At 41.9% G+C, this 20,103-nt stretch overlaps 1 protein-coding gene across 6 annotated transcripts in view; it reads left to right on the forward strand.

The window, feature by feature from the left end:
• Positions 1–20,103, forward strand: part of ARMC9 (armadillo repeat containing 9) — a 147,473-nt gene that overhangs the window by 6,945 nt on the left and 120,425 nt on the right. The window contains exons 2-7 of one of the 6 annotated variants that reach the window (XM_072796654.1): positions 481–566; positions 1,985–2,110; positions 6,775–6,945; positions 8,531–8,686; positions 15,809–15,901; positions 17,632–17,656. In XM_072796654.1, the coding sequence (XP_072652755.1) occupies positions 516–566; positions 1,985–2,110; positions 6,775–6,945; positions 8,531–8,686; positions 15,809–15,901; positions 17,632–17,656 (622 nt within the window). In that variant the 5' untranslated portion in view covers positions 481–515. Of the gene's footprint in view, positions 1–480; positions 567–1,984; positions 2,111–6,246; positions 6,341–6,774; positions 6,946–8,530; positions 8,687–13,914; positions 14,010–15,808; positions 15,902–17,631; positions 17,657–20,103 lie in introns of those variants that run through there. The other 5 variants (XM_072796659.1, XM_072796656.1, XM_072796655.1 and 2 more) reach the window with 5 other exon arrangements.

The following is a 20,103-nucleotide window of genomic DNA, read 5'->3' on the forward strand; positions in this document are numbered from 1 at the left end:
CAGATTTATTATCTTATAGTTCTGGAGGTCAGAAGTCCAAAATGGGTCTCTCTGAGCTAAAAATCAAGGTGTTCACAGGGCTTGTTCATTTGGGAAGGCTCCAGAGGAGAATCTGTTCCTTGTCTTTCTGAGCTTCTAGAGGCTGTCTGCATTCATTTCTTGGCTTGGGACCCTTCCTCTACCTTTAGGGCAAGCAGTGCATCCACTCAGATAGTGACCTTCTCGCCTCCTTATAAGGATCCCCGTGATTATGCTGGGTCCACCAGATAATCCTAGATACTCACTCTCCCTATTTTAAGGTCAGCTGATTAGCAACCTTAATTCCACGTGCAACATTAATCCCCTCTTGCCATTCAACGTAACATATTCACAGGTTTTGGGGATTAGGATGGCGGCCATTCAGCCCACCACAGCCACCTTTTTATGATTTCACAGATGGTTGAAATGAAAGCTTTTCTCTTATACTTTTGCCTTGTTCAGATTTCTGCTGTGAGAATTAACAGTAACAGTTCAATATGGGGGATATCCTGGCTCATGAATCAGAATTACTTGGACTTGTGAAAGAGGTATGTTCTACAAAACACAGGTTGCAGAAAAAGAGATCTTGAAAACTTGTGTTTTAAAATACAACAAATTTTATAGTGCCTTATAACGTGTTTTCTATCCTTATCATATAGCATGATACTTTTTAAAAAATTTTAACTTAATTGAAATCTTAAAGCCCCTTGTAAAAATTTCTTTAAAGAAAATTGTAATAGTAACATATGCTCATGGTAAAGATTCAAACAATGTGGAAGTATGAAAAGTTCATTTCCCTGTTCCACTCCTGCAGTGACCACCATTAGTGGGTTAATCTATTTTTCCAGACTTTTTTTTCCCCATGAATATTTAAAATATATTTACACATCTATAATTTGTTTTACAAAATGGAACAATGCTGCACACATTGTTCCAAAACTTGGCTTTTCTCTATCAATAGTACAGTGTGAATATCTTCCTGTGATCTGCCTCATACTCTTCAATGCTTTAGAATTTTCATTGAGTGGCCGTATCTACTTAACTTGTTGCCTGGTGGACATTTAGGTTTCCTACGCTGAAAGCTTTTAAAGGACAGGACCCACACCTTATGCTTGTTTATATTCTCTACGTACTTTTTAGCACATAGTTGGTGCTAAAGAAACTGCTGGTGCTGTTTTTTAGTCTGTGACTAGACCATTCACCAGGCACTGTGAGCCGTGGCAGTGGAGTGAGGCATCTACCCTGGAAACGCAGCTTTGGAGTTCATTGTTGTGATCGTGAATAAATCCTTAAAGCCATCACTGCAAAGGGTTGGGGACAGGGCCTGGGGACATAGGCCACTCGGAGGAGGTGGAAACCAAAAGATGGGCCTACCACAAACAGAAGGAGGGCGGGAGAGCATGGGGAGCATAAGTAGAGTGCATGGTAGGGAAAGCCAGGGAGAGGGTCTTCCCGGGACAGGTGGTGAGCATGAGTGCTGTGCTTAAGGATCACCAATGATGGTACCTGTCTCTTAATGTGGCGTGGCTTCTGTCCTTAAGGACAGGAATTCTTTCCAGTGCCTGTTTCAGCAGCAAATTCCCAGAGACCTAGCAGACCCAAAGCCGGCCTTCTGAGGATCACTTCTGCCTTTTCCAGACTGCTGAAGACATCAGTTTATTTCCATTGATAAATGAGTCATGCAGCTCACATTTTCTTTCTTTTCTTTTTTTTTTCACATTTTCTTTCTGAAAACAAATTTATTTTCTGTAAATAAGCATTTTCTGTGATTGCCTTTCTAGGCTTTTGGTATGTGTGTCAATTAAGTAAATTATAAGCTGGATCCCAGGTTCTCCCAAAGATGACAGTTCATTAACCCCATTATAAATTGGTGATAACACTGAGCCTGTACAATTACATCAAAGACAGTTGCTTTGTTGATGTTAAAATAGAGAAATGTATATACATTTATGTTCTTTTTTTATAGTACTTAGATTTTGCCGAATTTGAAGACACCTTGAAAACATTTTCAAAAGAATGCAAAATGAAAGGAAAGCCATTATCTAAAACAGCAGGTGGCTCTTTAAAGGACTCCAAATCATTGATCATCCAGGTAACATTTTGCTTTTTTTGATCTCTGTCAATAATCGAGATGTTCCCAACTTGTAAGAAATGCTATTACAGAATATTGGAATTGTTTCTGGTAACTTGGTCAGAGTGACTTTTATTTTATTTGTTTTATTTTTTTTTTAAGATTTTATTTATTTATTCATGTGCAACAGAGAGAGAGAGAGGCAGAGACACAGGCAGAGGGAGAAGCAGGCTCCATGCAGGGAGCCCGACGTGGGACTCGATCCCTGGTCTCCAGGATCACGCCCTGGGCTGCAGGTGGCACTAAACCGCTGAGCCACCCGGGCTGCCCTTATTTGTTTTATTAATTGATTTATTTTTAAAATAAGCTCTATGCCCAATGTGGGGCTAGAACTCACAACTCTGAGATCAAGAGTCACATGCTCTACCAACTGTGAGCCAGCCAGGCACCCTCCCAGGCACCCCCAGAGTGACTTTTAGATACTCAGGTGTTTTTGTGTGAATTGGTAATGTCATTCTTTTTTTTTTTTTTTAAAGATTTATTTATTTACATTAGAGAGAGGGAGAGTGTGCAAGCAGGGGGAGGGGCAGAGGAAGAGGGAGAGGCAGACTCCCTACTGACCAAGGAGCCTGCCTAGGGGCTCTATCTCACGACCCTGAGACCATGGCCTGAGTTGAAATCAAGAGTCAGATTCAGGGCAGCCCCCGTGGCGCAGAGGTTTAGCGCCGCCTGCAGCCCAGGGTATGATCCTGGAGACCCTGGATCGGGTCCCATGTCGGGCTCTCTGTATGATGATGCCTGCTTCTCCCTCTGCCTGTGTCTCTGCCTCTCTCTCTCTCTCTGTCTCTATGAATAAATAAATAAAATCTTAAAAAAAAAAGAGTCAGATTCAACCAACTGAACCACCTAGGCGCCCCAGTAATGTCATCTTTAATCTGAGTACCTTCCCTAGGAAATGTGTTGTGACATAGTATCTTTAACATACATGCATTTCTGTTTATTTTACTTATTTTAATTTTTTATTTTATTTATTTTTCAAGATTTTATTTATTTTTAAAAAAAGATTTTACTTATTTATTTATGAGAGACACACAGAGAGAGAGCGAGGCAGAGACACAGGCAGAGGGAGAAGCAGGCTCCATGCAGGGAGCCCGATGTGGGACTCGATCCTGGGTCTCCAGGATCACGCCCTGAGCCAAAGGCGGCACTAAACCGCTAAGCCACCGGGGCTGCCCTCAACCCTAGCTCTTAATGATCATCATTCTACCTCTGTTTCTATGAATTTGACTGCTTAAGATACTTCATATTAAGTGGGATCATACAGTATTTTTCTTTTTGTGACTGGCTTATTTCATTTAACATAATGTCCTCAAGGTTTATCCATGTTGTTGCATGTGACAGTGTTTCTTTTTAAAGCTGAAGGATATTTCATTATCTGTCTATACCACATTATGTTTATCCATTCCTCCACCAATGGACATTTGAGTTGCTTCCACCTCTTGGCTATTATGAATAGTGCTGCTGTGAATGTAGGTGTACAAATGCCTCTTTGAGATTCTGCTTTCAGTTATTTTGGATATATATTCAGAAGTGTATTACTGGATCATATGGTACTTCTATTTTTAATTTTCTGAGGAAACTTCATACTATTTTCCACAGTGATTCCATTTTACATTTCCTTCAACAATGCACAGGGATTATAAGTTCTCCACATCCTTACCAATACTTGTTGTTTTCTGTTTTGTTTTTTTTTGATAGTAGTCATCCTAATGGATGTGAAGTGATATCTTGTGGCTTGGGTTTACATTTCTCAGATGTATTCAGGTCTGTTTTTCTTTTTTTTTTTTTTTTTTAAAGATTTTTTATTTATTCATTCATGAGAGAGAGAGATAGAGAGGCAGAGACACAGGCAGAGGGAGAAGCAGGCATCATATAGAGAGCCCGACGTGGGACTCGATCCAGGGTCTTCAGGATCACGCCCTGGGCTGCAGGCGGCGCCAAACCGCTGCGCCACCGGGGCTGCCCTGGGTCTGTTTTTCTATAACTTTAAAGACCTCGAAACTTTCTGATTGCCACAAACATATGTTTTCTGCTCATTCAATAAATAGCTGTGCCTACTATGATAGCTCTTCTGAACAAAAATACCTGAAACAGCAGCTTAGCAAAATATCGTGTCAGTGGCACTCAACAAATGGAGAATTTCCCTAAGCACAGTTCTGTAAGATGTGTGTGTGTGTGTTTATAAGTTATTTTTGATAGTGTGTAAATATTCTAATCTTGGTGACTCTGGCTGGGATCATGTTTTATATTAGAGAAGATCACTAATATTTCTGACTGTATGAGTTATAACACTGGATTGCTTTGTATGTCGATATTATTTTAAATGCAGTGATTTTTCAGGTACAGAATATGAATCATAAGTTAGGATGACTTTTATTTTTTAATTTTTAATTTTTTAAAAAGATTTTATTTATTCATGAGAGACAGAGAGAGAGAGAGAGAGAGAGAGAGGCAGAGACACAGGCAGAGGGAGAAGCAGGCTCCATGCAGGGAGCCTGACGTGGGACTCGATCCTGGGTCTCCAGGATCATGCCCTGGGCTGCAGGCGGCACTAAACCGCTGAGCCACCCTGCCGCTGAGCAGGCAGCCACCGCTGCCCGTAGGACGGCTTTTAGATGTGATTATAATGATACAGGGAAGGTTTGTGGTCCCAGGTCTACAAATGAAGAATTCAGAACAAACTCTACATGGTCCATTTGAACATGTGGACTTTGCCAAGCCACATAAGAAAATACCTTGACTCGAAGCCTTAAAATACTTAATACTCAACTCATTCACACAAAGAACTCTTGGTCACTAGCCCTCTCTGGGGAGAGTGGCTTGCAGGGATGGCAGGGTTTGCTTAGAGTTCAGCAGAGGTGAGCCTGGAGTGGGGTCAGGCCCCAGCAGCACTGCCACTTGGGAAGATCCCCTTCACCTTTGTATCAGTCAGTAATGGGGTTTCTCCTAGTTCTTCAGAGGTGGCAGTGCTTGACTGTTTGTACTTTATTTGGGCACCTCCCTTCCCATGGTTGTTGACAGGCTGTCCTTTACTTCTTCCAAGACTGAGGAGCCAAGACCTTCCAGAGTAGGGTAATATTCAGTTGTTCTTGATCACATGGTAGAAAACATTTCTGTAATAATCACAGTTAAAGATTCTTGACTCTGAGATCATGACCCAAGCCAAAACCAAGAGTTGGTCGACAACTGACTGTGCCACCCAGGCACCTTGAAGATTTTTTTTAAAAAAGATTTTATGTATTTATTCATGAGAGACAGAGAGAGAGAGAGAGGCAGAGACACAGGCAGAGGGAGAAGCAGGCTCCATGCAGGAAGCCTGATGTGGGACTTGATTCTGGCACCTCGGGATCACGACCTGAGTTGAAGGCAGACGCTCAACTGCTGAGCCACCCAGGCATTCCCCCGAAGATTCTTTATTAATGAATGTTTTTAAGCATAACCAGACACTACAACTTTGTGCGGTACGTTCCCATTTTATAATATTAACAAGCTTATTTCTAAAAAACCTAAAAAAAAGGAGGAAAACTATAAAGACATCTAAAAAAAGTATAAAAGAACAATGACCAATTAGTGGTGATGCATAATGGCCTTGTGTGTGTGTGGGGGGTGGGTGTGGATTGGAGGTTCTACAGAAAATCCAGTCCAAGAAAAGCTTTTGCAAATGAACACAAAATGTAGGTCTTAGTATCTTGGGCATATGATACAGTAAGGAAAATAATATGGATCACATGGTTTGGGATTGTTAGGATGTTCTGTCCATTTTGCCTTAACACCTAAATCTGCAAAATTATGCAGCAGGTATTTTCAGTGGGTCACTTATCATTCTTGTTGTGAGGCTGGTGGCATGACAGTTGCCCCCTCCTTTCCCCAGAATTCTCTATTTCAGCGTTTGCATAGTAAGTTTGGAAACTGCCCTGCATAGTCAGGCTCACAGAGCCCTGAGGTTGGAAGAGTACCAGGCCTTTGCTCCTTCCTCCATCTCCAGCCTATGTGTCCCTGTTTCTGTAATTGGTGGACATAGACAGTCCTGTATGGGTGTGTTGGGATCTGTAATCATTTCCCAAGTGCCATCTTGATGGGACATGCTTTAACGACAGGGAGCAAATGGCAGCACCCACCACCCAGGCCTGGGATTGACTGGAGCTGTCACTCCAGGACTCAGCTGGGCGTCAGCAAGCTTCTGTATGTGAGGTGAGTTCTGCTGAGGCCTGGCTGTGCTTTGGGTCTGGCCTGGTTTTTATCGATCACAGGCTGTGGGTCAGCAAGTCTATTGGGGGACTTCAGTGTGTTTATGTGCCTTTGAGTTTTCTGGCCTCAAGTCCTTGGCCTATGCCTGGCACCTTCCACTTCAGAGACTTAAATGTTTTATCTCTTCCTTGTAAAGCCGAGACTTGTTTTTGCAACCAGGGTTGGTTTGTGGGAATCTCAGCCTAAGATACTTGAAGCCATTGAGCTCTATGTTTTTCTGTCTCTTGTCTTGAGAAGGAAACTGAGTTTTCATCACACTGGAACCATGCATGGAGTGTGTGGGGTATCCAGGGTATTGGGTAGACTGTGAGAATTTGGGGTGTTGGGAGAATGGGCATCTCTTATGACTGGGGCTCAGACTGATATCTTCTCCACAGAAGAACCTCGTTACTGCATTTGACAATGGAGACCAGAAGGTGTTCTTCAGTTTGTGGGAGGAGCACGTTCCCAGTTCCATCCGAGATCATGACTCCCTTGCCCAGAAGTTGGAATTCTATCTTCATATCCATTTTGCCATCTATCTTCTGAAACACTCCATAGGGAGACCTGTAGGTTCCCTTTGTGATTTGGGTGGGTCTGAGTGGTGTGTTCAAGGGAAATGTTAGCTTTGTTTTGTAAATGAGCATTAATTTAGTTTTGTGGCCATTTTATCATATTGTATCCAAGGAGTAGACGTCTTGTGTTCTGTGCATGATTTTCTGTCTCATTCCCAGAAATTTATTTTCTCATTTATATGGAAAGTTAATAATTTCTGTACTGAAAACTATATGGTTTTCCTCAATGCCTCAAATTTTTGAAAACCCAGCAAAATAGTTTCCTTATTTGGCAACTTAACATAAATACATGTACATGTATTAACATAAATACATGTCTAAGAGAACACCCACTGAGACCACATATTAGTCTGTTAGAAGAGAAATGTAGGCTTAAGCTGTGGAGATGTGCCTGTTTGTGAAGGTCTGTCTGACGGTGGGCTGAACGTAGCCTCTGCAGTCCTTCCACAGAGGTGCAGCAGGCACGGCTGAGAGCACCTGCTGCTGTGGCCGCTGAGCCTCCAGGAGCAGAGCAAATGAGAGAAGGGAACAGGGCCATGTTGACATTTGACCACGTACATTTCTTTAGTGGCTTCTACTGGCATTAGCTACTGCCCCCAAGCACCTGTTTTCACTTAGTAAGATGTTGGGGGGTGGTGCCTCAGAATAGGTCAGTGGTGGACAGAGCAGCTTCACAGTATGTCATGGTAGCCATTCCTGTTCTTCAAGACAGCGGTCATGAGGAGTGAGATCATGGGGGATTTTCACTTTATTTATTTCTGTTTTCTAATTATTTTATTTTGATGTAAGATTAAAAAAAGTCAATGAACATCATGTATTTTTTAAGCCTGGTGTCCAGAAGAGGGCTTCACATTGTAGACGGGGTGAGCTGTGTTGATTAGAAGAGCATACATACACAGGGTGCCCATATCTGGTGCAGCCAGGTAGTCAGGGAGGGAGAGTGCCTGATTCCAGGCTGAGCAGCTCAAGTCCTCCGACCTCACTGAGGCACAGGAGGCAATCAAAACCTGAGAGGGGTTGAGTGGCCTCAGATCACACGTGGAACCAGTGAAGCCTGCAAGATCAGTCCTTAGTTAGCTTTGCAAAGGAAAGGAGGAATGCTATGGAAGCTTCTGTTTCAAAAAACTATAAAGGTCCACCTGTTCACCCGTAGACACTTCTCCTGAGGGAGTCCTGGGAATGCAGGCTTATGTTCATGACCTGTGCCAAGTGGAAACAATGCACATGTCTAGTACTGGGGGAATTGGTTTAGTGAATTGTGATAGACCCACAAGGTGAGATTTTGTCCTGCCAGTAGAAATGATGTTTATGAAGAATTTTAAGGACATGAGGCCATGCCAATTATAAAGTAAAAGGACACAGATCGAACAATTTATCTAGTTCTCTGAAATTCCTGACAAAATTTGGGGTGAAATCAGGGGCGGTGTTAGAATGACTGGAGATAGCGTGCTTGCTCAGCCAGGTGGGGAGGATACCAGGCACGTGGTTGGAACTGAAGGAGCCTCGGAGAGAGGGTGGATAGACAGGGGACTGGGCATCCAGCAGGAGACCCCAAGTGAGCATCTTTCCTTCTTTGCAGGACAAAGAGGACCTGGATGAGAGGATTTCTTATTTCAGAACCTACCTGGAGACCAAAGGGGCAGCGTTGAGCCAGACTACGGAGTTTCTTCCTTTCTATGCTCTGCCTTTTGTTCCCAATCCCATGGTACACCCCTCATTTAAAGAGCTCTTCCAGGTGAGTGATGGCCTCTGAATCTTGGATCGGACCCTGGGCGGCATTGCGGTTTCACCTTGTCAATGCTAGTCGTTTCTGAATGATGCTGTGAAAAAAATGAAAAATTGCTTCTGTTTTCAGATAATTTTCTTTGACTAACTTTGCTTGTGCCATAAAATATGATTTTTTGGGGTTGTATTAAGACTTGTTAATCCAGACTAATGTAACTATTTTTAAATGTCCTTACTTCTTAAAACCATTCCATGCATACTTTTTCATTATCGAAAGGATAATTTTTATTCAGTTTCATTGAAAATTGGTAGCCTGGGGGAACCTGGGTGGCTCAGTTGGTTATAGGCATCTACCTTTGGCACAGGTCATGATCTTGGGGTCCTAGGATCAAGCCTACGTTGGGTTCCCTGATCAGCAGGAAGCATTGCTTCTCCCTCTGCCTCCCACTCATGTGCGCGCTCTCTCTCTCTCTCTCTCTCTCTCTCTCAAATAAATAAATAAATAAATAGATAAATAAATAAATAAAATCTTAAAAACAAAAAAAGGGAAGAAAATTGGTAGCCTGAAAAAAAACTAGATTATTTTACAGACTTGCTGGCCATGCACATTTTATTTTGTATTCAGAATCTCACTTGGCATATGTCTGATGATCTGGTTGTGTACTATTATTACTTCCTTCAGACTGCTTGCCTGGAGCTCCTTTAATTGTTACATTTCACCATCATTGACATTTCAGCATACTATTTGTTATCAGTGTTTATCCATTCTGGTAATTTTTGTGGACTTAATAAAATTAAGATGTCCCCTGAGAAGTTTATGAAAATGTGTTTAAGAGACTGAAATAATTGTGATGCAGTGGCTTTTTCTAAAGAAAGATCTCACACTGTTTCCAAGCATGTTTGGAGAGTACTCCTGTGCCACTGAACAACAGATGCACTTATCTTTCCAGACCCGGTATATCTCCGTCCCCTATTCCGTTATAATTTAGTCAAACACCTGTCAGCACTCCTGAATAGTAGCCACTAAATTGAAGTCCAGGGAGTTGGCTGATTTCATCACAGCAGGTTTGTTGTAGATTAGCCTAAGTTGAATTCTTTTTTTTTTTTTTTGAAGATTTTATTTATTTATTCATGAGAGACACAGAGAGAGAGAGGCAGAGACACAGGCAGAAGGAGAAGCAGGCTCCACGCAGGGAGACTGACATGAGACTCGATCCTGGGTCTCCAGGATCACGCCCTGGGCCAAAGGCAGACGCTCAACTGCTGAACCACCCAGGCGTCCCGCCTAAGTTGAATTCTATGCTTGATTTTTTTGCCCATCCAAATTTAGTTTTGCTCCCTTCCTCTCTGAGAAGGTTGAAAATACATCATGGTTAAGGAAGGCGGTGAAACTTGAAAAGAAATGTTGGATTTTCTCATCGTGATGGCTTCTGTTTATGAAGATGATGGCACAGCAGTGTGGCTGCAGCTGAGGTCAGGCGGGGTGCAGGTGCCAGGGACGGTCCGACCCAGGTTGCAGCAGGCAACTCGCCTGCTCTGGCTTGGCATTCCAAGTCTGCAGAGCTCAGTACTCATGGGGAGTCCTTTTATTCCATTTTTTCCCCTTTTTGCTACTCTACATTATGTCCTTTCAGTGGACATGATAGATACTTGAGTATGTGTGCAAAATAAGATCTAAAGTTCGTGTCTTGGGATCCCTGGGTGGCGCAGTGGTTTGGCGCCTGCCTTTGGCCCGGGGCGCGATCCTGGAGACCCGGGATCGAGTCCCACGTCGGGCTCCCGGTGCATGGAGCCTGCTTCTCCCTCTGCCTGTGTCTCTGCCTCTCTCTCTCTCTGTGTGTGTGACTATCATAAGTAAATAAACATTTAAAAAAAAAAAAATAAAGTTCGTGTCTTCCTCCTCTTCCTGACCATCACAAGGACCATAGAATGCATTCACCTCCTTCATCCCCTTCCCAGCTCACCTGCTGTTCTTGTCAAGTATTCAGTTATATACTTTAACCCCACATGTTACTGATTCTTACTATTTTATGCAATCTGTGTATGTATGGATTTACTCTTCTATGTACCCATAACTGTGCTTGCTGTTCTATCTTGCATTAAGGACCTTCCATCTGTAATCATTTTCTCCTCTGCTTCACATACATCCTTTAGAGCCGAGCCTCCTGTAGCTGAAGATCTCTTCTTTCTGTCCTCACCCGTCTGAAATGTGTCTGTCGCTTTCTCAGACGGGTCCAAAGTGATAGATTTATACCCATTTTCTTTCTTTCTTTCTTTCTTTCTTTCTTTCTTTCTTTCTTTCTTTCTTTCTTTCTTTCCTGTTTCTTTCTCTTTCCTTCTTTTTAAAGATTTATTTATTTATTTTGCGAGAGCGATCGAGCATACATGCATGTGTGGGAAGGGGCAGAGGACAGGGAGAGAGAGAGCATCTCAAGGAGACTCCATGCTGAGCTCGGACCCCACAGTATGGGCTGGATCTCACAACCCTGAGATCCTGACCTGAGCTGAAACCAAGTTTTGGACGCTCAACCGACTGAGCTGTCCAGGCGTCCCAGACAGCTATTTTGTTTTATGACATTGAAGGTGATGTTATCACCTTACTCCCATTGTTGTTGTTGGAGGTCAGCCATGAGTCTAATCACCGTTCCCATGTAGGTGATCTGTCTTGTTTCTCTGACCTTTGAGGTTGTGTCATTTCACTCTGGTGTGTCTAGGGATAGATTTCTTTTCTTTCCTTTTCTTTTTAAAAAATATTTGATTTATTTATTCATGAGCGACACAGAGAGGCAGAGACATAGACAGAGGGAGAAGCAGCTCCCTGCAGGGAGCCTGATAAGGACTCCATCCAGGACCCGGGGATCACAAGCTGAGTCAAAGGCAGACGTTCAACCACTGAGCCACCCAGGTGCCCCTAGATTTCTGTTTTTACTAGAGATTTGTTGGGCTTCTGACTGTGACTTCTTGTGTCTTTCAACAACTCTGGAAGATTCTGTTTTCTCTTCATATATTGCCTCTCCCCCATCCTCTTTATTATCTTTTTATAAATGTCTGATTAAATCTACATTTAATCTATATATCTGATTAAATCTACATTAGATTTGTTTCTTCTATTTTGTCCATTTTTTTTAATTTAAAAAATTTGTGATAAAATAAAATATACCATCTTAACCATCATGAACTATACAGTTTTGTAGAGTCAGGAATGTTCACAGTGTTGTGCCCTCCATGTCTCTTGCCATCCTGTATTTTCCATCTTGTGATCTCTGCCTCAGCTGTATTCTGAGTGATTTATTCATACTTATTTTCTAGTTCTCAAGTTCACCTGTCAAACTATGTCTAATCTGTTCTTTAATCTCCTCATTGAATTTATAATTTCATTTATTAGCTTTTGTTGAGGGAAGTTCTTTTTGTTTTTCATTCAAATTTACTGGGTCAGGAGGATCCCTGGGTGGCTCAGTGGTTTAGCGCTGCCTTCGGCCCAGGGCATGTTCCTGGAGACCCGGGATCGAGTCCCATGTTGGGCTCCCTGCATGGAGCCTGCTTTTCCCTCTGCCTGTGTCTCTGCCTCTCTCTCTCTCTCTCTGTGTCCCTCATGAATAAAGAAATAAAATCTTAAAAAAAAACAAAACAAAAATTTACTGGGTCATTTTTATAGTCTCTTATTCTTTGCTCATATTTTCAAGCCTCTTTTAAAATTTCTTTACCATATTAAACATTTGTGTTATATTCTTTATCTATTAATTTTAATATCAGGGCCTTTGTAGATTTGATCCTGCTGTGTTTTACTTCTGCTGGTTCTCATTCACGGTGCCTTATATCTTTTTTTTTAATTTGTTACTTTGAGTTTTGACAATGAGTTTATTTTACTTGGGACCTGTGAGAGTTTTTTGAGGCCCGAGTGGAGTTTGGTTCTTTCAGAGAAGATCCTCATTTGCATCTCTCTAGGGCATTACCAGCCCACGATAATTTTAAATTAAGTATCTTTGCTCAAGGCTTTGGGAAGCACACAGATAGTGTCAGTTTCAGTTACAGTCTTTAATGGGACTAGTTTGGGTTATGAAGTTTTTTTTTTTAAGATTTTATTTATTTATTCATGAGACAGAGAGAGAGAGAGAGAGGCAGAGACACAGGCAAAGGGAGAAGCAGGCTCCATGCAGGGAGCCCGATGTGGGACTCGATCTCAGGACTCCAGTATCACGCCCTGGACTGAAGGCAGGTGCTAAATACGCTGAGCCAGCCTGGGATCCCCAGGTTATGAAGTTTTAAATGAGATTTTTCCTCTCCTCTACCTAATGTTAAGGTCAAGACAGGTCAATATCCTTGCTGTCACCTTCTAGGCAGTGAATTGGTTTGTCTTTGACTTTTTCCTGATAGTATAGCCCTTAGGGCTCCCAGTTCTGTGCTAAGGTCCCCTATTAGACTGTTCACTGTGAGTAGATCCTGTTGCTTTCTGTCGTCTGCACCACAACAACTCTTAGAGCTTAGGAGGTGTGAGGTCTTCTAGTCTCCAACTTGTCCTTAGAGGAAAAACTGTCATTTTTAGTCTCTGCTTTTCCTTTCTTGGGGATGTGTTTTAAAAGATGGTTAACTTATCCAGCTTTTTTAGTTGTTTTCATTGCTCTTTCAGGTTATCTTTTCTGCTGAGGTGTCAGGAAAGGAAATTTCTTTGTAGAGATAGTAATGAGCTCTTTTCAGCAAAGTGTTTGTCAGTGAATATCTTCTTGCAGAAATGTTTAGATACTTCTCTAGTTGGTTACTTCCAGAAAAACTTTTGGGTGCTTAGGTGCCAAGGACCAAGCCAAGCTTAATTAGTGAAAATTGAAAGAAGGAATTCTCGTGGGTTCTGCAAGAGAGAGAGAGGAGGCAGGGGAGTCAAGCATGGAGCTCTCCCCTTCCTCCACAAGAATACCCTGTTTTTGTTTTTTTTTTCATTTTAAAAAGATTTTATTTATTCATGAGAAACACAGAGAGAGAGGCAGAGACATAGGCAGAGGGAGAAGCAGGCTAATACAGGACTCAATCCCAGGACCCTGGGACTTGACCTTAGCCAAAGACAGATGCCTAACCACTACATTTTTGATGATTATGAGCTTAACAAAAGTTTCCAGATACCAACTCAATACACAAAAATGATTATATTCTGTATAGCAGCACCATTTACTAAATGTTATCGCTGTGTATACGTACATATATACCACATAACAAGAATACCCTGCTTTTATTCATTTCATCTATTAGGGTTCTGAGCAAGGTTTTGCTGTTGGAAAAACAAGTCAGACAATCACTCATGGAAAGTCATGTTCCACAAGTGGAGAGACTATGATATAAAGAGGGTGAGTGACTTCATGCAGGCAGTACAGCAGGACCAGCCCAGTGCTTCCCCTATCCCATGGGATCTGGGCAGTCATGTGTCTTTCAGACTTGGGAAATGTTCTTGTTCTAAAGCTGAAAGCACAGAAAAATAAGAGCAGTCAAGAAAAATATAAGGGATTCATTGCCCAGAGAGGTTTTATCCCAGTCTTATTCTTGTTATTAGCAGAACATCATAAGGTAAACAGTTAAATTGAAAAATAAATACTTGCTGGTTATACAAAATAGTAATCAGCAACAGCAATTTAACTGGAAGTCTACATGTCCCAAATATTTTGGTTTGTTTTTTAAGATGTCTTCCTTTATATTGGCCAACATAGTAGTCCTTCCCTGCAATTTTTTTTTTAATATGGCTGAGCGTAGAATACTTGAGCTGTAGTGTTTCCCAGGGCTGCTGTTAACAAAAGGCCACAGACCGGGTGGCTTAAATAAGAGGAACTTACTGTCTCGTTTAGCTCATGAGCCCAGAGGTCTGAAATCAAGATGTTGGCAGGGCCATGCTTCCTGCCAAGCCTCTAGGGGAGGATCCTTCCTTGCCTCTTCTGGCTTCTGGTAGCCTCAGGTGTACCTTGGCTTGTGGCAGCATCACTCTAATTCCCCGTCTTTACAGGCCCACCTTCTCTCTGTGTCTGTGTCTAAATTTTGTTTCTTCTAAGGACACCAGTCATGTTGGTTAAGGATCCGTCTTTCTCCAGTATGACCTCATCTTAACTAATTACATCTATAGCAACCCTGTTCCGATGACCTCACATTTCAAGGAGGCTAGGACTTAAGCATATCTTTTTAGGGGACACAATTCAACCCATAACACACACATTATAACTAAAGCTGTCATGCCATGTCAGGGAATTACACAATCTTTTAAAAATATAAGACAGTATTTTTTCCAAAAGCCAGATGATGCACTGGATAGAATGGGTGGAGTGGGAGGTGTGGATAAGGACACAGAACTGGGGAGGGGAATCAGGGAAGGACAGGGGAAGGATGGGGGCCTGTTGGGGTGGGGCAGGACCTAAGAGGTAAGTAGGCAGGAATATTAGAGATCTTGCTGATCTTGCTGATCTTGAGAAACTGCTTGGTTTGGATGGTAGATATTTTTATATGAAGTCTGTGAGGAAAATTGTCCTGTGAAAGATAATTGCTTGTTACTTTTTTTTTTTTTTTTTTTTTTTACTACTTAAGTCTTATTTTTTCCTTTCAATAAGCATTATTTGAGATAAGTAATGTTTTATTAAGGGACAAATCAAACTGAAAGTATATCATAATTCTTGATATGATGGAGTTTTTAAAGCAGATAACAGCTTCTGTCTTTTTTTTTTTTCTTATCTAGATGAGGATTATGGAAATGAGTCTTTCTCTTTGGGAAACTTTCAGTAACTTAGTGATAACTATGTATGCCTGCCAGTACCATGTATGCTTCAACGCTGCTGAATTCTTTTTGGCATTCAACCTAATAAGGTTATTTGTTATGCTTGTGTTTAAATCACATGAAATATTCAAATCATGTACAAGATTCTTTTTTCCTTGTTTATGAAAGAACTCTGTTCTTTCCTCCTGCTGTGGTTATTTGAATCTTTTATAAATGAATTGGTCAGATGTCCTAAAACCTATTTTTCACAGCATCACACCACAGGCAAGGCATCTTGCTTTTGATTTCAATAACTGTGTTAGATAGGGTTATTTAAACCAAAGACCACAATTTGACAATGCTGTTGGCATTTAATGATCTAGAGCTTTTATTACTTTTCTTTTTTTATTTCAGGATTCTTGGACTCCAGAATTAAAGTTGAAGTTGGAAAAGTTTTTGGCTTTAATTTTTAAAGCTAGTAACACGCCAAAGCTTTTAACATTATACGTATCCTTTTGAAGCAGATGGAGACCACCTGTGGTGCTGGAGTAGCACCCTGGCTTGGGCTGCCTCATGGATAGAGGATGATTGTTAGTGTTGCCTTCATATTGATGAGATAAATTAAGCATTAATAGGAGGGTGTGTCAAGGTCCAAAAAGAGAATTCCAGGTAGAGGGGACAGGTCATGCAAAAGGACTGAGACAGCATATTTGGGAATTCAATATTGCTGGAACAGAAGAATAGAGAGAGTCAGAGACTAGGCAAGGCCTGGACAAAAAGGTTTGCGTGAGGTCTTGTAAGTCAGGAGCAGCCTGTGACACATTTTAAGCATTTTAAGCACATTTTAAGCACATTTTAAGCATTTTAATACCGTGCTCTTTACATTAAAAAAAAATCACTCCTTTTTATTTGTGATTTTAAAATTGATCATATTCCTCATAGAAAATTTGGAAAGCATAGAAATGCACTTTCTGTGTATGTATACATACATATACCCAAAAGTATGTAATGTTTAAACAGATACCTGTACATTGTGTATTTTTTAATATTTTTTATCAAATGGAGGGAGCATTTCCCATACCATTAAATATGCTTCAAAAATAATTTTTTGAACTCAAAAGTTTAAACATAGAGTTACCATATGACCCAGGATTCCACTCCTAGCTATATACCAAGGGAACTGGAGCCATATGTCCACACAACAGCATTATTTCAAAACATCCAGAAAGTGAAAACAACCCAAATGTCCACCAAGGGATGAATGGAGAGATAGGATGCAGCATATCCATAAAATAGGATATTACTTGGGCATGTAAAGGAATGAAGTCCTAACACATGCTGCAACGTGGACGAATGTTGAAGATGTCATGCTGAGTGAAAGAAGCCAGACATGACAGGCTGCTTATGATATCATTTTATTTGAATGAAAGGTCTAGAATGGGTAAATCAGTAGAGACTAATCAGTGGATTAGTTGTTGCCTAGGCCCAGGGAGGGTAGGGAAAATGAGGATGACTCCTAATGGGTATAGAGTTTCTTTTTTGGGGTGATAAGAATGTTCTAGAATCGATTGTAGTGATGGTTGCACAACTCTGAATATACTGAAAACCACTGAAATATAAGATTGAGATGAGTGAGTTATATGTGAATTATATCTCAGTAAGACTGTTACCAAAAAAAAAAAAAAATTAAGAAAACCCAAATCAACCAAGTTAAGTATTTTGCCTTTAGTCATGTGGCCAGATGTGTAGGAGCTGAGATTTAAACTCAGGCAGTCTGGCTCTAGAGTCTATGGTCTTAGCTACTGTGCTTTGTTGTCACCATTCCAACCTCAATTTCCTTAGGATAGAGCTTTAAAATTGAGGTGACAATTCACTTCAATGAATACCTTCAATGAAAGGCATGAGTTCAGTTTGCATTTTTAGTAGAACATTTGGCAGCAGTGGAGAAGGTCTTTGGAAGGGGCTCAGGAGGCCACATAGAGGCCTGTTGAAATAGTGTAAGAGTTGCACACATGCCGGAGTAATTGAGCTGGAGAGGAGAGGATTCACTTGAGAGTGAACCATCCAACTACTGAGAAGTCAGTAATAGTCTCAGCTCTTGATAGCAACATTAAGAAGAGGCTTTTATTGCCCTGAGAAGTCTCTTTTGTACCTTTCTCAGATTGGTCCCACAATGTGAGGGACCCTGAGGGCTTTATCCTCAATGCCTGTTTTCCTCAACTTCTTTCTCATCCCAGAAGGAGAATGGACAAAGTAACAAAGGTAAATCATCCAGATTAACATTTTTTTTTTATTTAAAAAAATGATTTATTTATTTCAGTGGGACTAGGAGGAGGAGGAGAGAGCAAGCAGGTGGGAAGGACCGAAGGAGAGGGAGAGAGAGAAAATCTCAAAGCAGATTCCGACGAGCTAAGCACGGAGCTTGATGTGGGGCTCAATCTCATAGACCCTGAGATCACAACCTGAGCCGAAACCAAGAGTCAGTCATTTAACCGACTACGCCACCCAGGCACCCCTAGATTAACATTTTTTTTTTAAAGATTTTATTTATTTCTTCATGAGAGACAGAGAGAGAGAGGCAGAGACACAGGCAGAGACAGAAGCAGGCTCCATGCTGGGAACCTGACGTGGGACTCGATCGCTGGTCTCCAGGATCACGCCCTGGGCTGAAGGCGGCACTAAACCGCCAAGCCACCCAGGTTGCCCTAAATTAACATTTTTTATTTATTTATTTATTTTTTATTTATTTATTTTTTAAAAGGTCTTATTTGTTTATTCATGAGAGACATGGGGAGAGAGGCAGAGACACAGGCAGAGGGAGAAGCAGGCTCCACCCAGGGAGCCCGATGTGGGACTCAATCCCAGGACCCCGGGATCATGCCCTGAGCCAAAGGCAGATGCTCAACCGCTGAGCCACTCAGGCATCCCTAGATTAACATTTTTTAAAGAACAATTTTGCCAACTCAAGTTTTGAGTAGTGAGATAGAAACAGAGATGGAGGGGATGCCTGGGTGGCTCAGTGGTTTAGCACCTGCCTTCGGCCCAGGGCGTGATCCTAGAGTCCTGGGATCGAGTCTCACGTTGGGCTCCCTGCATGGAGCCTGCTTCTCCCTCTGCCTGTGTCTCTGCCTCTCTCTCTCTCTGTGTCTCTCATGAATAAATAAATAAAATCTTTAAAAAAAAAGAAAAAGAAAAAGAAACGGAGAGAATTGGTGCACTTGGTGAACGAAGGCTCTAAAAGTCTAAATTTTTTTTTCAAAAATTAAAAACCAGAATAAGTATTTATGAAGCACTTTGCAATCAGATTTGTGACTCCTTGAGGCCCACCCTGCAGAAGGGCTGGCGTTAGCTTCGTCTTGCAGATCAGGTAACCAGCCTGTGGAGCGATGATGGGAATCGAAACCATGTCCCAAGGGGATGTAACTGCAGCAGCACAGCCAGGGGACACCGTCAGGGTGGGTGGGGCAAGAAGCATTTTAGTATCTTTCACTTTTACCCTGCATTAGTCTAGGGCGGTCTAATTTCCGTAGCAATTTGGAGCACCCATCTTAGAAGCATTTCTGTTTTTTTGCATTCAAAGCAGGAATTCCAACATTAAGTTTTTAGAATAAAATTATGGTTTTCCATTATTAACCATTTTCTACCAGAACTGTTCATTTTTCAGTCAGGTGAGAAAAACTTTAGTTACTGTCAAGTCAATTGTGATTCTTTGTCTGAGTTTTGGCTTTGATGCTCTATTATGAAACCTCTGAAGCCTTAGCCTTCTGTAGATTCTGGTGGCGTAATCCTCAGTCCCCAGCAGGTGGAGTTTTATCACATGAAACAGCACAGTTGCCCTTCCCACGGCAGGGTAATGTTAGAGAGGATCTCAAAAGTTCCTGCCATTGTTTTTCTGTTTTTTTTTGTTGTTGTTGTTGTTTTTAAGATTTCTTTATTTATTCATGAGAGACACAGAGAGAGAGAGGCAGAGACACAGGCAGAGGGAGAAGCAGGCTCCATGCAGGGAACCCGAGGAGGGACTCCGGGATCACACCCTGGGCCAAAGGCAGGCGCTAAACCGCTGAGCCACCCAGGGATCCCCTGTTTTTTGGGGTGTTGTTTTTTTTTTTAAGAGAGTTAAAGTTTTGTAAAGAATGGAAGCGTTAGTAAATTCTTTAGCTCTTTGCTTTCCAGGATGTTGACAGAGGAGCGATGCTTTAGATTTGACATGCAAGGACAGAGGCAATAGCTTCAGATGCAGAAAGTCTGAATGTTTCCGCCTTGTATAACCTTGCATTTCCCCAACCCAGCAGTTCTAAGTGTGTGAATGGCTCTGCCGGCTGTCCCACCCCCGTAGCTCAGAGGGACCGGCCCCACTGAGCCTTCATGGGGAAGCATCAGTCCTTGCCTGAATGTGGAGGAGCTGGGCTATAGGTGTGGTTTCATGGGGTCCACGTGGAATGCTCCAAGGGTCACCAGGCTATAGCCTTGGAGCTTGCTGAGGCTGCTCTGCCCCCACTATAGTTATGTCTGAGGATAAGTCTGAGCAGATTTCTTCAGCTCCTCAAGTATAATTCTTGGGCCTTGGCTGGGGTAGGTCCTGTGCCAGTGTTCTCATATTCAGAACAGTGGCAATTTTTTTTTAAAAGCAATTTATTTATCCATTTTGAGAGAGAACGATCACAGCAGGGGGAAGGATAGAGGCAGAGGGAGAGAATCCTCAAGCAGAC

The sequence above is a fragment of the Canis lupus genome, chromosome 24, assembly GCF_048164855.1.
Source record: "Canis lupus baileyi chromosome 24, mCanLup2.hap1, whole genome shotgun sequence".
Lineage (NCBI taxonomy): Eukaryota > Metazoa > Chordata > Mammalia > Carnivora > Canidae > Canis > Canis lupus.